The following is a 19,634-nucleotide window of genomic DNA, read 5'->3' on the forward strand; positions in this document are numbered from 1 at the left end:
ATTAGAAATGTTATTGTAAAGAGAAGTGGTATCAATAGTGACATGTAGGGCACCATGTGGTAAAGGAAAGGAAAAGGAACTGTGGGGACAGTGGAGGAAATGGTTGGTATCTTTTATGCAGGAGGGTGGGTTGCGGCTAATAGGTGGAAGGTGTTGGTCTACAACAGCAGAGATTCTCTCAGTGGGGACACAGTAAACGGAGACAATGGTGTGTCCTGGATGGTTGGCTTTATAGACTTGAGGAAGGATATAGAAGGTAGGAGTGTGGAGAGTGGTAAGGGTGAGAAGAGTGATGGAGAGAGGTTCGGGGATGGGCTTAAGGATTTGAGGAGAGACTGGAGGTTCTTCTAGATTTCTGGAATGGGGTCACTGTGGCAGGGTTTGCAGGTTGATGAATCTGACAAGCTGGCAGAGTCCTTCTGCCAGGTAATAGTAGGGTAAATTAGCAGAGTAAATCAGAATATCAGTGTTGTTTGTTGCAGGATTCATTTATAATCTATTGTATTTTGAAAAGTTTCCACACTGACACCTGTTTTTTGCCGTTCAACTTGTGTAATTACCACATACAATGTTGTTATGTTTGCTTGCAGTGTGATTGTGTGTTCCATGAGTGCACTGTGACACGTCAGTCGATTAGTGTATGACAGTCCAAGCAATAGTTTGTGAATGGACAATGGGATTTACTAATGCAGAAAAAGCTGAGATGCTCGTGGTGTATGGAGAGTATAGGATGAATGCAGTTTGTTCTTGTTCAGTGTACGTAATGCGATATATCAACAGATGTCAACCATCTCGGCAGTTATTTACCAACTTCTTCAACAGTTATGTGAGTGGTAGTGTAACACATAGACAATGTAACAGAAGGAAAGGAGTGATGACAGAAGAGGGGGAAATTAATGTTCTTGCTGCCGTTGCATTTGATCTGAATGTTAGCTCCTGACAACTGCACGAGGAACTAGCATGAGTCAGGCAACTGTCCTACACACTTTTCATCAACGAAGGTCCCATGCCTATTACATCTCTTTCCATCTAGCGCTGTATGGAAACAATTATGAAAATCGCGTTAACCTATGTACATGGGTATTAAGACAAGATACTCCAGATATATCGTTTAACTTGTTTAGTTATGAAACCACATTTGCCTATCACGGACAGATAAACTACTGAAACATGCACTATTCATCTGTTGAAAATACCTATTGGCTTCATCAGGTAGAACGTCAGTGTCCATGGAATGTAAACGTGTGGTGTAGGATAGTGAACCATCAGCTAATAGGCTCATTTATGACACACGGACTGATGAATGTGCTTAAGTATATTGCAGAATTCTGACAGATCATCTTCCACAGATGCTAGAAGATGTTCCTCTGCAAACTAGAGGGAACCTGTGATGCCAACAGATGGCTGCCAGCCCACTGTGCATGAAATACTACAGTATGTCTTCACAAACTGTTTACAAATCGTTGGATTGGACATACAACCTTGGCTGGCCCATTCCCTGGATTTGATGCCTATACACTTATTTCTGAGGGGAAAGCTGAAAGACATTCGTCTACAATAGTCCAGTAATGACGTATTCACAAAAAAGGCCCTTTGCTTGCAGAAAATGAGGTGGAAGATTTTATTATTCTATCTTTTGAATATTGAGAATATGCTGAATCCAAGTTTTTGACCTCCGGTACACTCTGGACAACTTTTTATGGCCTAAAAAAAACCACAAAATTTTAGCACTTTTTCAGGTTTTCGCCTATTACACAGAAACTAAGTATCCTACAGAAAATTTTACCATTACCAAAATCAAAGAGCATTAAATTTTGTGTTGAATGATCTGCTTAAACATCAAAATCAGTGTAGGCTTTTGGCCACAATCAGTTGACAAACTTCATTAATTTTTACCAACTTATTGAAAAATTGGCTCCAATGCCTATAACTCAAAAACAGCTACTTTAAATGAAAAAGTCAAGTTATCAGAGTTGTAAAGCATGAAATTTCGAGTTACCAAAGCTTCTAGTTTTTCAGTTTTAGACATTGCTAAGTGATCATACACTTGAAAGCCAAAGTAATTCCACTTTTTAAGTGAAAGTTATGCAATGAAATGGAATTTCCTGGGGGAAGACGTCTCTCTAATGAGCTCAAACTTTTTCTGTGTATGCCGTTTTAATGTTCTTCACTCAGGTGTATTTTTATTTATTTTTATCCATGCCTTTAATTGGGAAGAATGGGTTTGCTAAAATGAAAACCAAGTACATAGTAATGGCCAATATATATTTACGTGTAAGTAATATAAAAAACTGTGCAAATGGACAAATAAAAGGGCATGAGAATATTACAAAACACAATTTAAATATCAGAGATTCGCATTATATCAAATTTCAATTTCATCAAGGTCATTTGGAAGACTGCGGCATGTCCCTGTCAAGTATCCCATCTTCAGGAACCACTGCGGCACCTTCACCAGCTTCCTCATCCCACACCATATCTTCCTTATCCTCTTCAAGCTCAATTTGTGGAGCATTCTCGCAAGTTAAGCCACAACAGTGTTTGCACGTGGAGGAAGAGTTCAGTTCAGGTTTGCGATATCCACATATTGCTGGGCATCCTGTTTTGCATGAGCAGGAAACCATCTTCAGTAGCGTGTATGGTGCCACATATTTCATCACCATCAAAGGAAACAAGCTTGATAAGTTTTTCTTCCAGCTCCACTGGAAGGTATCAAGATCGCACTTGATAGTAGGATTGTAATGAATGCTACCTTACTGCAACTGATGTTGGCAATAGCCTTTCAAGTCTGAAAGTTTTTCTCGGAGCAGACTTTACAAGAAGATCATACCTGAGCTCATCCAGTATCGCACAGCTGAAATTTCCATACAGTGCTAACATCAGCTGTTCTCCTACCTGTGCTATTACATCTCGAGAGACTGAGGGTTTAACAAATTCACAGCTTGCACTTTGAAGTGTGGCTGTTGTTCCACAGGTTCAGTAATTTCCCTTTACCTTGACCAAAAAAATAAGGGGATGTAGTATTACATCCTGTGAAGGCACAGTTGAAAAGGGCAAATGCAGAATTGAAATTGAAAGAATGGCTGGAGTACTACACTCCTGCTGATACCCCTCTTCCCGATTTATGGAAGTTGCTGTTGTTTCCTCAACCCATTAGGAGCTGTTAATGTCTTCATTCACAATTACCACAGTGTCAGACTCAGTAACTTGGGGAACAATTAATGAATCTGCATCTTCTTCTGCCTTTAGCACTTTAATACCTCCATCCTCAAATTTCCCCATAAGCACCAAAATTAAGCAGTTATTGTAGGTCTCATTTGCGAAAAACTTCTGTGCAACTGCAGCATTTGTATCATCACTGAAAATGATACCTGATAAAGAACTGGGTGCCTTCAAATGATGAGATCTTTCAGAAGACTTTGTTCCTCTTTGCAAAGCATCACTTGGGTACCCGTCAAAATAAGTGATCTGTTATATTTCATACAGATTGCTCCAACATTTTCTCTGATTTGCCAAACAACCTTATAGAGCAGATGACCACCTGCTTAATAGCATGTTTGTCTGCCTTTGGAACAATATACATGATGGATTCTGTGTATCAGTGACCCAACAATTTGTTGGTAGGTTTGTGGGTGTATGTTGCATTAGATGACTTATGCACAGGTCATATAATTTACGTAAGTAAAGGGTCACTAATTTGCATATGCAATGAAGGCACCTGACAGTGGCCCACATGGGTTCCATAGGATTTACATTGGGTGGATTTGGTCACTGAGACATCAACATGAGTTCACTATAATGCTCCTCAAACCACAATAATATGGTTACGACTATGAGGCATGGACAATTAGAGCGCTGAAAGATGATACAGCTGTCGGGGCGGACATCTAGACTGAAGCAATACAGTTGGTTAGTAGCTATCAGCATGTCTTCGATTACTACCACAGGTCCCATGCAAGTGAAGCATAATAATGCTCCCGCCAGCCTGCATCCGTGGCACACTACATGTTTTGAGCCACTGTTCACTTCAATGACGGCATTTGTGGAGACGACAATCAACCTAGTGCAGCAAAAATGTGATTCAACTGAAGAGCTTACACATTTCGATTGATCGACAATTGAATACCAATGGTCATACCCACTGCATTGATGACATCGTTGGCTCAACATGTGAACACATGGGGTCGTCTTCTACAGAACTCCATGTTCAACAATGTACAATGAACAGTGTACTTGGAAACACATGTGCATGCAGCAGAAATTGTGCTCTTTCGACAGATATGCCACATATCATCTGTCCCACTGTACAAAGCAGACAAACCTCTTAACCGCACATTCTGTGAATACTCTTGGACTTCCAACCATTTAGCGCCTAGTGGTGGTTTGACTGGGACTTCTACCTCTTACTGTAGATGCTCATGATGGTAGCACATGAATATTCGGCCAGCTTTGCTGCTTTGGAGATACTCACACATAGGCTTTGTGTAATAGTAATCTCTCAATGGATTTCACCATATGCAACTCATATCTTTGCTAGGCTGAGTCCCTGTCCTCGTCTGCTTCACTTTTGTACTTTTTTTACCATGCCCTTGCACAACCAGGAAGACTGGGTACAGCAAACAACAGAAACAATATCAGTGGAAAGGAGAGGATGGCAGCCTTGGCTGTTTATGGCATGTCAATTGAGGGTGATCTATAGATACCTCTGACAGATTTATATATTTCTATTCAAAATTTCATTTCATTGAATAACTTTGACTTACAAGAAACCACAAAATGGAATTACTTTGGCTTTCCAGTGTATGAACATTTAATAGTGCTTAAAACTCAAAAACTAGATGCTGTTGTAACATGAAATTTCTTGCTCTACGACTCTGATAACTTGACATTTTCCATTTGGTGTAGCTGTTTTTTGAGTTACAGGCTTTGATGGAGACTTTTTAGGCCAAGTTGGTAAAAATGAATGAACTCTGACCTCTGATTGCAGCCAAACGGACACACTGATATTGACTTTTAAGTAGATCATTCAACACACAATTTAAAGCTCTTTCAATTTAGGATGCATAGTTTCTGAAGATTAGATGGGTAGATCACATAACTAATGAGGAAGTATTGAACAGGATTGGGGAGAAGAGAAGCTTGTGGCACAACCTGACCTGGTTGGTAGGACATGTTCTGAGGCATCAAGGGATCACCAATTTAGTATTGGAGGGCAGCATAGAGGGTAAAAATCGTAGAGGGAGACCAAGAGATGACTACACTAAGCAGATTCAGAAGGATGTAGGTTGCAGTAGGTACTGGGAGATGAAGAAGCTTGCACAAGATAGAGTAGCATGGAGAGCTGCATCAAACCAGTCTCAGGACTGAAGACCACAACAACAACAGTTTCTGAGTGAGAGGGGCCAAAATGCTGTGTTTTTTGTTTACCACAAACAGTTGTCCCGAGGATATTGGAGGTTGGAAACTTGGATTAATCATTGTCTCAGCTACATGTACACGATAAAAAATATTAAACCTTTTACTCCATTTTTTGCAACCAATAAGTAACCCGTAACTGCACTGCAAGGACATACCAATTACACCTGATGATATGTAATGAATTATTAGTGCAGTCTGCTTGGACATCTCCACTGAAATTTTAGCATGTATACACCAGTTGTTCCATATGAGAATGGAAGTGTGTATTGTCACTGCTGGTGGTAATTTTGAACACAACCTGTGATGGTCAATTGTCTCGTTACTGTTCAGAATCCACTTAAATACAGTATGCACTCATATTTTCCTTATTGTGTGCTACCACAGGTATTGCATAAGTGTAAGTGTGAAAACTTTTCAAAATACGATAAATGACTCACACTAGATTCCTGAAACAAACATCACAGGAATTCTAATTTACCACACTTCTTGTCTGTTAATGTCAATAGGCACTGTTCCATTTTTAAAAAAAAATGTATGCATGCACAAAAAAATACACTTACTAAGTATTATTATGATCTGTTGATTGGCTAAAAATACAAGCCTCTGGCTACCAATCCATTCTGTGAAAACCATATGTCAACAGCATTTTCCATTTCTGCAATATTTGCGGTGGAAGTTTTAGATGATTCACCCTGTATATGTGGTGTCTATTCTTTTGGACATGTCCGAAAGAACAGACACCACATTCATATAAATAATTTACATTACAAAGCAAGTTACTTCTGAACATTTACAATTCCAATAACTGCTTAGAAATTGTGTCAGTTAGCAGTTCCTGATACTACATTGATATTAATTTCTGCATTAAAAGGTGTAATATATTAAGTGAGCAAGTAATATATTAAATAGGCAAATCAACATTTCATCGAATAAAAATTGTTGAAGAAAGGCGAATTAATTACACTGTATTTCATAATCAATCTCCATCAAAAGTATGAAAATCCATCTGCATGACACTGAGATGTCTGAACGACAGACTAGCACAGGGTACCTGTGAGCACCACCGCAGCCGCTCATGCCACCCAGACAGCAGAGAGTCGTAGAGCTGGCGCAGCCACTCATGAACACCACCATCCTCTGCTTCGACTAGAGACGCCCACTGATGTAGGAGTGCACCCCTTTGGCATTTATGGTAATATTTAAGCAGCTGTGGGAGCCGACCAATTGATGTGAAAATTTGTACGTAGATTAGTGATTGGTCTGTGAATAACAAAAGAAGTAGACGACAACTTCAGATATTAGCATATATATTTTACAATCATGTTTAATTTTTAAAAGCAAAACTAAAAGCTCCTTTTACTCATTTTGAATAGGTAGTGAGAATGTGGCTACTCATGAACACTAAAGGTATTTGTGACAATGGGTAGCTAATGAGACTACCATGAATAGGCATGTTACATTGTAGCAATGATTGAATGTTTCTGTATGAACAAGATGCTCTCAGTTTTTGTTATTGTTTGCTGTGCTTCATAAATATGTACATCATCTACAAACTGCCATTGTATTCACCTACATGTACATGATATAATTCCAGCTTTTGTCTTACTTCATTATTCCTGTCTCTGTCTGCATCCTTTCATTTTTACTGATGGTCATCAATTTTGAGAAACCAAAACAGATCATCTCCAACACTTTCCACTGCTGCGAATCAATAGGAAAAAAGGTTTAATAACCATAAGTTTACATGTTCCTAACATTCATAGTTGCGTCCAGAATGAGATTTTCACTCTGCAGCAGAGTGTGCGCTGATATGAAACTTCCTGGCAGATTAAAACTGTGTGCCGGACCGAGACTCGAACTCGGGACCTTTGCCTTTCGCGGGCAAGTGCTCTCCCATCTGAGCTATCCAAGCATGACTCACGCCCCCAACTCACAGCTTTACTTCTGCCAGATCCTGAGTTCGAGTCTCGGTCTGGCACACAGTTTTATTCTGACAGGAAGTTTCATAGTTACTGTCACATTCCTCACGCCTTATGCACACAGTACAAGAACAAGACAATAATAAACTGTTATTTTGAACATCCCCCTGTGAACCATGGACCTTGCCATTGGTGGTGAGGCTTGCATATCTCAGTGATACAGATAGCCATACAGTAGGTGCAACCACAATGGAAGGGTATATGTGGAGAGGCCAGACAAATATGTGATTCCTGAAGAGGAGCAGCGGCCTTTTCAGTAGTTGTAGGGGCAACAGTCTGAATGATTGACTGAACTCGTCTTGTAACATCAACCAAAACAGCATTGCTGTGCTGGTACTGCAAACGGCTGAAAGCAAGGGGAAACTACAGCCGTAATTTTTCCCTAGGGCATGCAGCTTCACTGTATGGTTAAATGATGGTGGCATCCTCTTGGATAAAATATTCTGGAGGTAAAATAGACCCTCATTTGGATCGCCGGGTGGGGACTACTCAGGAGGACATCATTATCAGAAGAAACAAAACTGGCACTCTTCGGATTGGAGCGTGGAATGACAGATCCTTTAATCGGGCACGTAGGTCAGAAAATTTATAAAAGGGAAATGGATAGGATAAAGTTAGATATAGTGGGAATTAGTGAAGTTCAGTGACAGGAGGAATAGGACGTTTGGTCAGGTGAAAACAGGGTGATAAAATCAAACAGGGGTAATGCAGGAGTGAAATTATTCAAATAGTTAAGAGTGAAGAAAATTTAATAGTCATGGGAGACTGGAATTCGATAGTAGGAAAAGGAAGACAACAAAAAGTAGTAGGTGAATATGGACTGGGGTAAGAAACGAAACAGGAAGCCACCTGGTAGAATTTTGTACAGGGCATAACTTACTCATTGCTAATACTTGGTTTAAGAATCGTGAAAGGAGGTTGTACACATGGAAGAGACCTGGAGACACTGGAAGGTTTCAGATTTATTATATAACGGTAACATGGAGATTTGGGAACCAGGTTTTAAACTGTAAGATGTTTCCAGGGGCAGATGTGAGATCTCGCCAAAAATTTATTGGTTATGAACTGAAGATTAAAACTGAAGAAACTGCAGAAAGATTGTAATTTAAGGAGTTGGGACCTGTAAAAACTGAAAGAACTAGAGGTTGCAGAGAGTTTCAGAGGGAGCTTTAGGGAATTATTGAAAAGAACAGGGAAAAGGAATACAGTACAAGAAGAATGGGTAGCTTTGGGAGATGAAATAGTGAAGGCAGCACAGGACCAAGTATGTAAAAAGACAGGGGATAATAGAAATCCTTGAATATTATATTGAATTTAATTGATGAAAAGAGAAAATATAAAAATTCAGTAAATGAAGCAGGCAAAAAGGCATACAAACGTCTCAAAAATGAGATCAATAGAAAGTGCAAAACAGCTAAGAGAGAATGGTTAGAGGACAAATGTAAGGATATGGAAGCATTTATCACTAGGGGTGAGATAGATGCCACCTACAGGAAAATTAAAGAGACCTTTGGAGAAAAGAGAACCACCTGTATGAATATCAACAGCTCATGTGGTAAACCAGTCCTAAGCAAATATGGGAAAGCCGAAACGTGTAAGGAATATATAGAGGGTTTATACAAGGATAATGTACCTGAGGCCAATATTATGGAACTAGAAGAGGACATAGATAAAGATGAGGTTGGAGATATATAATGTGAGAAGAATTTGACAGAGTGCTGAAAGACTTAAGTAGAAACAAGGGTTTGGGAGTAGACAACATTCCATTATAACTACTTATAACCTTGGGAGAGCCACCCATGACCAAACTCTTCCATCTGGTGGGCAAGATTTATGAGACAGACAAAATACCCTCAGACTTCAAGAAGAATACAATGATTCCAATTCCAAAGAAAGCAGGTACTGACGTGTGTGAAAATTGCCAAACTATTAGTTTAATAAGTCACGGTTGCAAAATACCAACACTAATTCCTTACCAACGAATTGAAAAACTGGTACAAGCCGATCTCGGGGAAGATCAGTTTGGATTCTGTAGAAATACAGGAACACACGAGGCAATACTGACCCTTCAACTTATCTTAGAAGGTATGTTAATGAAAAACAAACCCACATTTATATCACTTGTAGAGTTGGAGAAAGCTTCTGACAATGTAGACTGGAATACTCTCTTTAAAATTTTGAAGGTGGCAGGGGTAAAATACATGGAACAAAGGGCTATTTACGATTTATACAGAAACTAGAAGACAATTATAAGAGTTGAGAGGCATGAAAGGGAAGCAATGGTTGAGAAGGGAGTGTGACAGGGTTGTAGCCTATCCCAAATGTTATTTGATCTGCTCATTGAACAAGCAGTAAAGGAAACCAAAGAAAAATTTGCAACAGGAATTAAAATCCAGAGAGAAGAAATAAAAAGCTTACAGTTCACTGATGACATTGTAATTTTGTCAGGGACAGAAAAGGACTTGGAAGAACTGTTGAACTGAATGGACAGTGTCTTGAAAAAGGATACAAGATGAACATCAATAAAAGCAAAATGAGAATAACGGAATGTAGTCACATCAAATCAGGTGATGCTGAGAGAATTAGATTAGGAAATGAGACACTTAAAGCAGTAGATGAGTTTTGCTATTTGGGCAGCAAAATAACTGAGGGTGGTCAAAGTAGAGAGGGCACAAAATGTACTGGCGATGGCAAGGAAAATGTTTCTGAAGAAGAGAAATTTGTTAACACAGAGTACAGATTTAAGTGTCAGAATGTCTTTTCTGAAAGTATTTGTATGGAGTGTAGCCCTATATGCATGTGAAACATGGACTATAAACAACTTAGACAAGAAGAAAATAGAAGCTTTTGAAATGTGGGCTACAGAAGAATGCTGAAGATTAGACATGTGAATCATATAACTAAATGAGGAGGTACTCAACAGAATTCTGGAGAAGAGGAATTAGTGGCATAACTTGACTAGAAGAAGGGGATGGATTGGTAGGACATGTTCTGAGGCATCAATGGATCACCAATTTAGTACCGGAGGGAAGCATGGAGGATAAAAATCGTAAAGGGAGACCAAGATATGAATACACTACGCAGATTCAGAAGGATGTAGGTTGCAGTAGTTACTTAGAGATGAAGAGGCTTGCACAGGATAGAATAGCATGGAGAGCTGCATCAAACCAAACTTTCGACAGAAGGCAGCGACAACAACAACAAAAAACAACAACACAGTTTGAACATAATTAAAAAGCATGGCAGTAGCAAAAAAAAGAGTGCAACATTTCTGAATCTTTCAGATTTTAAGTATATTTTCATGAAACCATGCAAAAATTATAATTGAGTGCCTTTTCTGTTTTAGATTGCCAACTTTCAACAGTGTGTCAAAACACAGACATGAAATATGTTTTGAAAGTCAATGTTGAAACAAACTGGACACTTCATTCACACATCATCATGGACATTCCATCACATGATGCATTATACGGGAGCTAAGAGTGTGGATTCTCATTTAGGGACAGCAGAGTACAAATCTCAAGTCCTGTAGCTCCCTTAAAATGCTTTAGGCGAATTTTATATGATTCCTTGCACAAAGGGGTGAATTCACTTGACATTTTTGACAGCAGCTGAAAGAATTTAGGGAGTAGTTTGAGAACACACTTAATGAAAATTTTGTACACCTGATGGCACCCATGAACAACAGCATCTGAAGATTGACATTGTTGGGTGAAACTGGTTACAAGTGTGTCATAGAATGTAATTGTATCTAAAACAAAGAGAAGCTCAACTCAGGGCATACCCCATACAAAAATGTAACAAGAGATGCGCAGTGACTTAAATGACAATCTTTCACAAAACTGTGACACTGTTCCATTGAAACATTGTTAGATAAATTTACAGCATTGATATTTGAGATAGACTGGATGACACCCTGCTATCTCACTTGTGCATCTCATATAGAATCACAAGAACAGGATGAGAGAGATTAGGGCACATCCAGAGGCACATAAAGAATTATTTTTCCCTTTCTGGATCCTGAGATTAGGGCAACGAACTGCTAATATTTCGATGATGTGCCTACCACCACGCACTGGGAGGGGACTGTGGTGTATACACATAGATCTATAGACTGCTAGTACCTTCCAAATTTCTGGTAAAACTCAGCTAAGGATCTATTTACATAAGTGAGGTAGGATACTTCTTTTAAAGGAAGAAGAAGAAGAAGAAGAAGAATAGTGAATTACAATTTTATCTAAATTTAGGCTACAAATAACAATTTTACAGCTACATTAGATGTTCTGCTAACAATTTCTTAGCATCCCTTATTTCAATGGCCTAAAATTTCAGAAAAATGCAACAAAAACGATATACATGATTGAAATAAACTTTTTCTGCCATATTAAGTAAATGAAAGTTCACAAATGATTAAGATTACAGAAACATTCATGATCTGACTTTGAAAATTAAGTGCCTCTAAACATTGTGATAAGGAATTAAGGAAGATCTTATTATTTTGTACAAAGTCAACTTCCATGCAGTTTGTACCTAAAGCATCAATGGTTGTCACTGAGAACTGTGACAAACAGAAAGTTTCTCACCATCCATACCCCAAACTATTTAATGGCCAACATGTGCTGTGAACATCTAAACATTCTTGTGGCTGTCAGTAAAGGACACATCGAACTTTGCCTAACTGGAAACCATTACAATCTGCAACTAAGCACACAACTGACAGCATTCCAAAATCAATTGCAGTCTGAGGCACTTGTGGCTTCCACGCAATCGAAGCTGTATGCGGCTACTCATGAACATGGAAGGTATTTGTTACAAAGGGTAACTAACAAAACCACCATGAGTAGGCAAGTTACCTGGCTACAATAACTCATGAACATTTCCATATGAGCAATATACTTTCATCTCTTGTTATTGTTTGCTGTGCTTCATAAATCTGGACACCCTCAACCAGCTGCTCTTGCATTCATCTACGTGTACACGTACATTATTTTTCCTCTCCCTGTCTGCATACTATCAGTCTTACTGCCAATAAAAGGTGAAAAAGTGCCTCACTGTCACTATGACAAGGCTACACACTTATCAGTACCTCAGCTTTGAGTAACACTGTGGATGATGCTGAATGATCCATTATGACCACATGGACAATATGCCTGTCATCATATTGTTTGCCGCAATGCTTGTTTGACATTGCATTCTGCTCTCTTCCATTTACTAGTTCCACACAATTATTATTGCTGTAGCAAAAAGCAGAGGTATCTGTACGACAAACTCATTTCCCTAATATCAAATATTGTGCATTTAGAACACACTTTACACATGCATATTATATATTATTCCCATTTTGTTAATGAGGCATAATGGTACATGTTTCTACATCATCTAATGGCTCTTTAGTCACAGAACTGCTGTCAAGAATATGTACCGTATTTACTCGAATCTAAGCCGCACATGAAAAATGAGACTCGAAATCAAGGGAAAAAAAAAATTCCCGAATCTAAGCCGCACCAGAAATTTGAGACTCGAAATTCAAGGGGAGAGAAAAGTTTTAGGCCGCATTTCCAAATCGAAACAAAGTTGGTCCAGTGTAATATGAGAGACAATTTTTGATGGATGAATGACGATACAGCTACAGTAGTTTGGTTCGAGTCATAAGCTTAGCAGTTAAGCTCTACCAGGTAGCCATTGCTATGTGTCAGGCGCTCCGTCCGTATTTATACGGGTGCCCTTCCTTTTTCACGTGCTTCGTCTGTTTTGAATTGATTGCTTATTTTTCTCTGATCTGATAAGCGCCATTTTCTTTGTTATAGGAGGAGGATCTTAGTGTTTAATGTCCCGTGGTGGTGGTTAGTGTTTAACGTCCCGTCGACAACGAGGTCATTAGAGACAGAGCGCAAGCTCGGGTGAGGGAAGGATGGGGATGGAAATCGGCCGTGCCCATTCAAAGGAACCATCCCAGCATTTGCCTGAAAAAAATTTAGGGAAATGATGGAAAACCTAAATCAGGATAGCCGAGACGGGATTGAACCGTCGTCCTCCAGAATGCGAGTCCAGTGTGCTAACCACTGCGCCACCTCGCTCGGTTTCTTTGTTATAGGTGTTTACGTCACTCTAAGCTGAAAATTCATTACTGTACTGTGTCATGCATTGTTTGTCACATTCTGATAGTGCATGTTTACGGCCTGTCGCCACTCGCGGCATGGCTTGCTTTTGTGCGCGCTACCACCGCTTACAATTAAAAAACAAAAGAGAGGAATCGTCTCATTAGCGAAACAATGGCAAGAGACTGCTATTTGTTGTTACTTACAATGCTGCTTTCTTTGATAATGATCAACAAGAACCAAATAATAGACTGCGTATGATAGAAGATGTTCTGAACAAGAGTTTAGCGAAAATATTTCTCCGTTTGAAAATCTTTGCAGGCACCTCTTTAGTATGTTACATTCTGCACAGAAATTAGTCATCTTAGATTTAAAAATCTAGTCAATTGCTGTGCTTCATTTCTGACTGTATTACTATTAGGCATAAGAATAATAAGAATATAAACATGACATGATATGTATATTCTTCCGCGTTTGCTGTTGTCTCACTCTAGTTTCGTAGTTTATTAGGCAGACAGGATTTAAATGAGACAGCAGCAAACACTAAAGAATACATGGCAAAATGTTTATATTCGTATTATTCTTATGGTGAAAAGAATACTGCATGTGATTCACAACACATAAAAGTTCCTATTAGCAACCATCTCTTCTCACAGGTAGGAAAAAATTCAGAATGTAGAGTTGGCCATATTGACAAACATCCCAAACAGTATTGCCAGTCGGATTTTTGTAGTACATTGAAATGCTGCTACATTCGAAGAGGAACAATATGGAATTTGTATTTACTTCGTTGGATAGTGTATGAAAATGCAGTGGTCGAAAATCAGGGCAGAGAAAAAAGCTCATCCTCCACCTTTTTTTAAATTTATTTACTGACGCAGAGGATTTAGTGCCAGTATTTATCTTTGTGCCTACAAAGCATGCCCGGGTAGCGCTACATATATTCGATGGCAGAAGTTAGTTGTGGCGGCACCCACCAACATTTTTCAGAACTTCCACTTGCTTTGCACTCGATTCTAAGCCGCAGGCAGTTTTTTGGATTACAAAAACCGGAAAAAAAGTGCGGCTTGGATTCGAGTAAATACGGTACGCAGTTCCCCCATAATTTTAATGACTTGCTGCTTGTACACTATTCAAAACATCCTATCAGTTTGATTCATTGCAGCCATTCTTTCTAGGTGCCACAGTGTTCAAAATGTTAATGAACGCAAGGAAAGAAACACAATGTATTGACGATGTATGAAGAAATACTAATATAATAGGAAATATTGAAAATATTGCATACAATTAACTGTCTTGAAGGAAAGACTGTCTTCACTAAACTAGTAACTATTAAGCCAACTGTTGCGAATGTGACCTACCCACAGAACTCGAAGTGAATGCTTGAACCAACTGAGGGCTGGTCAAAGCCTCAAGTCTATTCTTCAGACCTTCAAGCTGCAGCTTCCTGTCTTCATAATCAGGAACATTAGCAAGTACAGCAAGTGACTGCTGCATGCTGACTAGCTTACTTGCAATTCTTTCCATGTCACCAGACTCAAATGCCTGAAATCAGAATTTTATTTTGAGAATGAGCATTTTTATTTATTATTGTCTTAGTTATTTTTGTTTTGTCATATCACTTTTCAGTTATAGTGCTGTCTAGAGCAATACACAGAAGCAGTGTCAATATCTTAATATTCTTTTATTAACTTAAGCAATCTTTACAGACACATGAAAAGTTACATGTAGAAAGCCATAGGTATGTTTACTAAAAAGGCATCACTGAGAAACACCCAGTGCCTTGAGTGAGGCCATCCATTTCACACATGTCTGGTGAGCGAAGACATAGTTTAGCTTCTTACCAAATTGCAATTCATATATTATGACTTTGCAAAGTATGGTGTGACCTGTCTGCAAAGAGGAGGATTTGTGGGGTGACAGAGGCTAGCTTATTTTCCTTTTACAATATGTTTGAACATTTAAAAAATGTAGCATATTTAGAAAACAGTGCACTATGGTCATGATAAATGAGACAACAATACCAGTTGGAGACAGTATCAGACAGAATTTTTTGTGAATGTTTGTGCTCCCTGCAAATAAACTAATAAAAGCAAAAGATGCCACTGCCAGGATGAAGACACTATGCTCAGGACAGTTGCAACATTGTTTACACCTTACAATCTCATTTTTAATATTCACACACTGCTTCATGTGTGAATATAGTATGCCAGTCGTGGCTGATTTAAGTAGTGTTTAAGGGGTGCATATCTGTTCAGTACTGCCTAAGTCAGCCATTGGCTAGAGCACAGCTAGTACCCTCCATCCACAAATGAAGCAGTGTGTGGGTATTAAAAATGAGGTCTTCAGCCAAAATTGTGGAAATTGGACTCTCAAGTACAGATTATGCCTACAATGAAAATGAAATGGAGGTGGTGGGGCATGTAGCATGGTGAACAAAGGCAGTTGTTGTCAAATAGTGCGTATCAGATGGTTGATTGTGTGTGTGTGTGTGTGTGTGTGTGTGTGTGTGTGATCGAAAAAACTTTGCAACAGATTTATTAATAGATTCCAGAAGTGCTTTCTTTTATTTTAGTAATATTTATCATTCACGACTTAATATGAGGAATATGTGAGTTGGAAAGCTATTAAAACAGGAATAAATAATAGTCAAATGCATTATTTCAGCAGAAGGAGAGATAGAAAACATTTATATACCTGTTTTTTAAAAAAGTTTCAGTGGTTTAGTACATTATGAATAAGACTTTCGTTACCAGCTATTTCCATCCTTCTCACTGCGGGCTGATTGTAGGGTAGTTAATTACATTATTAAATATCCTATTTTATTTTTATACAAAATCAAACAATGGAAACTCCAGATTAGAATATCAATGTAGGAAAGATAGACTGCTACTTAGCATGAAGATGACACTTTAAGTTGAAGACAGTTCCAATTAAAAGACACATACACATAAGCTTTCAGCCACAGCATTCATTAGAAAAAGAAAGAGAAACATACACCATTTATTCACGCAAGCAAGCACACTTCATGACCGCCAACTCTGGCTGCTCGCCAATGGCATTCTGTCCGAGCTGACAGAGTTGGTGGTCACAAGAGTTGTGGCTGAAACCTTAAGTGTAAATATCTTAATTGTGCCAGTCTGCTATTTGACTTGTAATCTTTCGGGTAAGTAGCAATTTATCTCTTCTACATTGTGTTATTTTCATAAGAGCATTTCAAAACTGGTTTTCTATCTTTAATCACTTCAGAAAAAAATATACTTCTTCCATGTCAGTTGCAAGAATGGTCCAGTTGTCTGCTTCATGAAGTGCTTGTTTTGCAGCCTGCAGTTGTGTTTTTAAATGGTCTATGTGCTCCAGTGTTGCCATTGATTGTCCTGTGTCCTGTTCAACCTGTGAAAAAAGAATCACAAATCATATCAATCACGTCAGGCTACAAAACGGTCAAGACCAGACAAGAAATAACAGAAAAACAATCATAGTAACAATCTTTTTGCACAAAAGTGAATCAAATCTATTTCAAATACTTGCAGTTACTACTGCAAACATAACTAGGTTTTGCACTTTCACTTTTTATGATATTTATCACGAGGGTATAGTCACCATGTCAGTACTCTCTATCCTCTCGCACAGTCTGTTTCAAGACATTCACTGCATTAAACTTTCTGTCCCATACTGGCACAGTTTTTCAGCCAGTTCTATTGTAACATTTTATGTAACTTGAACCGTGAAGTTGCTTCTGCCACGTAGATGCTGTCTCACTCTCTTTTGAGAGCATAATCATGTCAGATAGGTTCCTGACATGTGCCAATACAATCACTATCAGCAGCTGGTAGTTTTAGTATATTTCACCTTTCTTAGCCATTGTAGAACTTGGATGCCAGTTACAAGAATAAATTAACAAATGCTTCCACAGAACTGGCCAACTTCCACCAGTGTAATGTTGCTGATGCAGAAGTGGCATTTTGAATATATTTACCATTACTAGCATTATCCTATACACATGTGATTCAATACATAAGAACAAATCTGATTTTGTTGCTATAAAAAATAAAACTCCTTGCAAGTGATCTGCTAAGTTGATCTGTTGAGTTGAGGGGAACATAAAAGTGCAGATAATAATAAGCACTGGCAAATACAAAATAAAAGAGTAATCTATAGTGAAAATAGTCACTAGTCTACTGTTATGCTCTAGTGTCACCCGACAAGAACTATTTTTCCCCTTTCCGCATTATTTCACTAGTCTCTGCTAAGCTTAACTTATCAATATCTCAATTCCTTTTTTTCCACCTCCTTTTTACATGGTACATCTAATATCCTGCCACTCCAGTGACATGGACAGTCTTGGAGAGTGGCAGTGATGATAATTTCATGTAGAATATGGAAGCAAGTGCCATTAATAATAAGAGAGTTGTTCACAAGAACTGACACTTTACACTGAAACTGCCTGTCTCACCAGAGTGTCCTTGTATTTCTACATTAAAAGGATCATATAGCAATTCACAAATAGGTAAATCCTCGAACTTTCCAGAAATTACAATCTCTTAAGGATAAATAATTGAACGAGGTGGGGGAGGGGGGAAAACTGAACTGATGAGTCTAATGTCACTATCAGTGACTATAACTGCAACTCCATGGTGGACAACATGCAGCATATGGCAATATTTGTGTAGTATACAGTTCTACTTTACCTGCTGCAACTCCAGGGGTCACGCAGGTATGTCGTATGGGGACCCTCTGCAGGAGATAAATATCTGTCTCAACAAACCTACATTTTTAGCATTTGTAGATTTAAAGGAAGTTTTTGACAATATTAAATAGAATACACTCTTTCAAATTCTGAAGGTAGCAGGTATAAAACATAGGGAGTGGAGGTTATCCACAATTAGTAGAGAAAGCATACTGCAACTGGATGAAGCAAAGGGCACAAAAGGCAAGCTGTATTTGTGGAGGGAATGGGACATAGTTCTAGCCTCTCTCTGATGTTATTCAATCTGTATATTGAGAAAGCAGTAAAGGAAACCAAAGAAAAATGTGGAGAAGGAATTAAAAAATTTAGGGAGAAGAAAGAAAAACTTCGAGGTCTGCCAATGACACTGTAGTACTGTCAGAGACAGTAAAAGACCTGGAAAAGACGAGTTGAATGGAATGGTTAATTAAATGAAAAAAAAAGGTTATAAGATGAACATCAACAAAATTAAATTGACAGTTATCAAGTGTTATCAAATTAAATAAGGTGATACTGACAGAACTAGATTAGAGAACAAGACACAGGAAGCAGTTGACATTTTTGCTAGTTGGGCACAAAAATAATTGATGAGGGCTAAAGTAGAGAAGATAGAAAATATATATTGGCAATAGTAAGAAAAGTATTACCTAACATGAGAAAATTGTTAACATCAAAAACAAATTTAATCGTTTGGTAGTTTGTTCTCAAGTCAGAATACTTTTAGAGCAATGACGGAATTATCTTTTCTGTTGCTCTGAATTATATCATGGCCAATATACAATAAACACAACAGATATAAAAATTATTCCAACATTCAAGCTTCTCTGCAGATTAGTTACTGTTCTGTCTAATTCACAGATACAATACAATCGTTTCCCTGGCTATGAAATGTACGTTTATTAGCAGTTTCTGACAATTACAGTTGCATATAATGAAAGTAATATTCATTTCTTATTCCTTGTTCCTGCTCTGCCTCTTCATATTTGCTATTATGCATGTATTTTTCACTGTGCTAACACAAGAAATCTGTTAATAATTAAGTACATATTTGTGCTTTAGGCTTGAAGGGTTGTGACTGTCAGCAAAGACCATCATTAGCAAACGGTACTAGATGGCATATTGCTTCTCACTACAGTCTAGTGACTATGGATAGTTTTGACTCAATTTCTTTGTGCTCTGAAACGAAGAACATTCTTTTCACTTCTCCCAAAGTTTCTTTCTGCTGCCCAAACAATCTACAAACTATTTCTGTCCAACCTTATATACACCTGGTCCCAACCCCTCGCCACAAGTTACATCCCACTGAAAGTCACAGGTGCAAGGCCTACTCTATGTACCCATGGAGCACATGTTATTCCAGTTCCATCAGAGCACGTTCTATTCTACCTGCATGCCAGAGGCATAACCTAC

At 38.4% G+C, this 19,634-nt stretch overlaps 1 protein-coding gene across 1 annotated transcript in view; it reads right to left on the minus strand.

The window, feature by feature from the left end:
* LOC126267864 (conserved oligomeric Golgi complex subunit 7) overlaps positions 1-19,634 on the minus strand; it is a 68,598-nt gene that overhangs the window by 36,899 nt on the left and 12,065 nt on the right. The window contains exons 5-7 of the mRNA XM_049973177.1: positions 16,757-16,888; positions 14,857-15,040; positions 6,470-6,678 (exon numbers count right to left, since the gene is read on the minus strand). Coding sequence (XP_049829134.1) covers positions 6,470-6,678; positions 14,857-15,040; positions 16,757-16,888 — 525 coding nt within the window. The remainder of the gene's footprint in view (positions 1-6,469; positions 6,679-14,856; positions 15,041-16,756; positions 16,889-19,634) is intronic.

The sequence above is a fragment of the Schistocerca gregaria genome, chromosome 1, assembly GCF_023897955.1.
Source record: "Schistocerca gregaria isolate iqSchGreg1 chromosome 1, iqSchGreg1.2, whole genome shotgun sequence".
Lineage (NCBI taxonomy): Eukaryota > Metazoa > Arthropoda > Insecta > Orthoptera > Acrididae > Schistocerca > Schistocerca gregaria.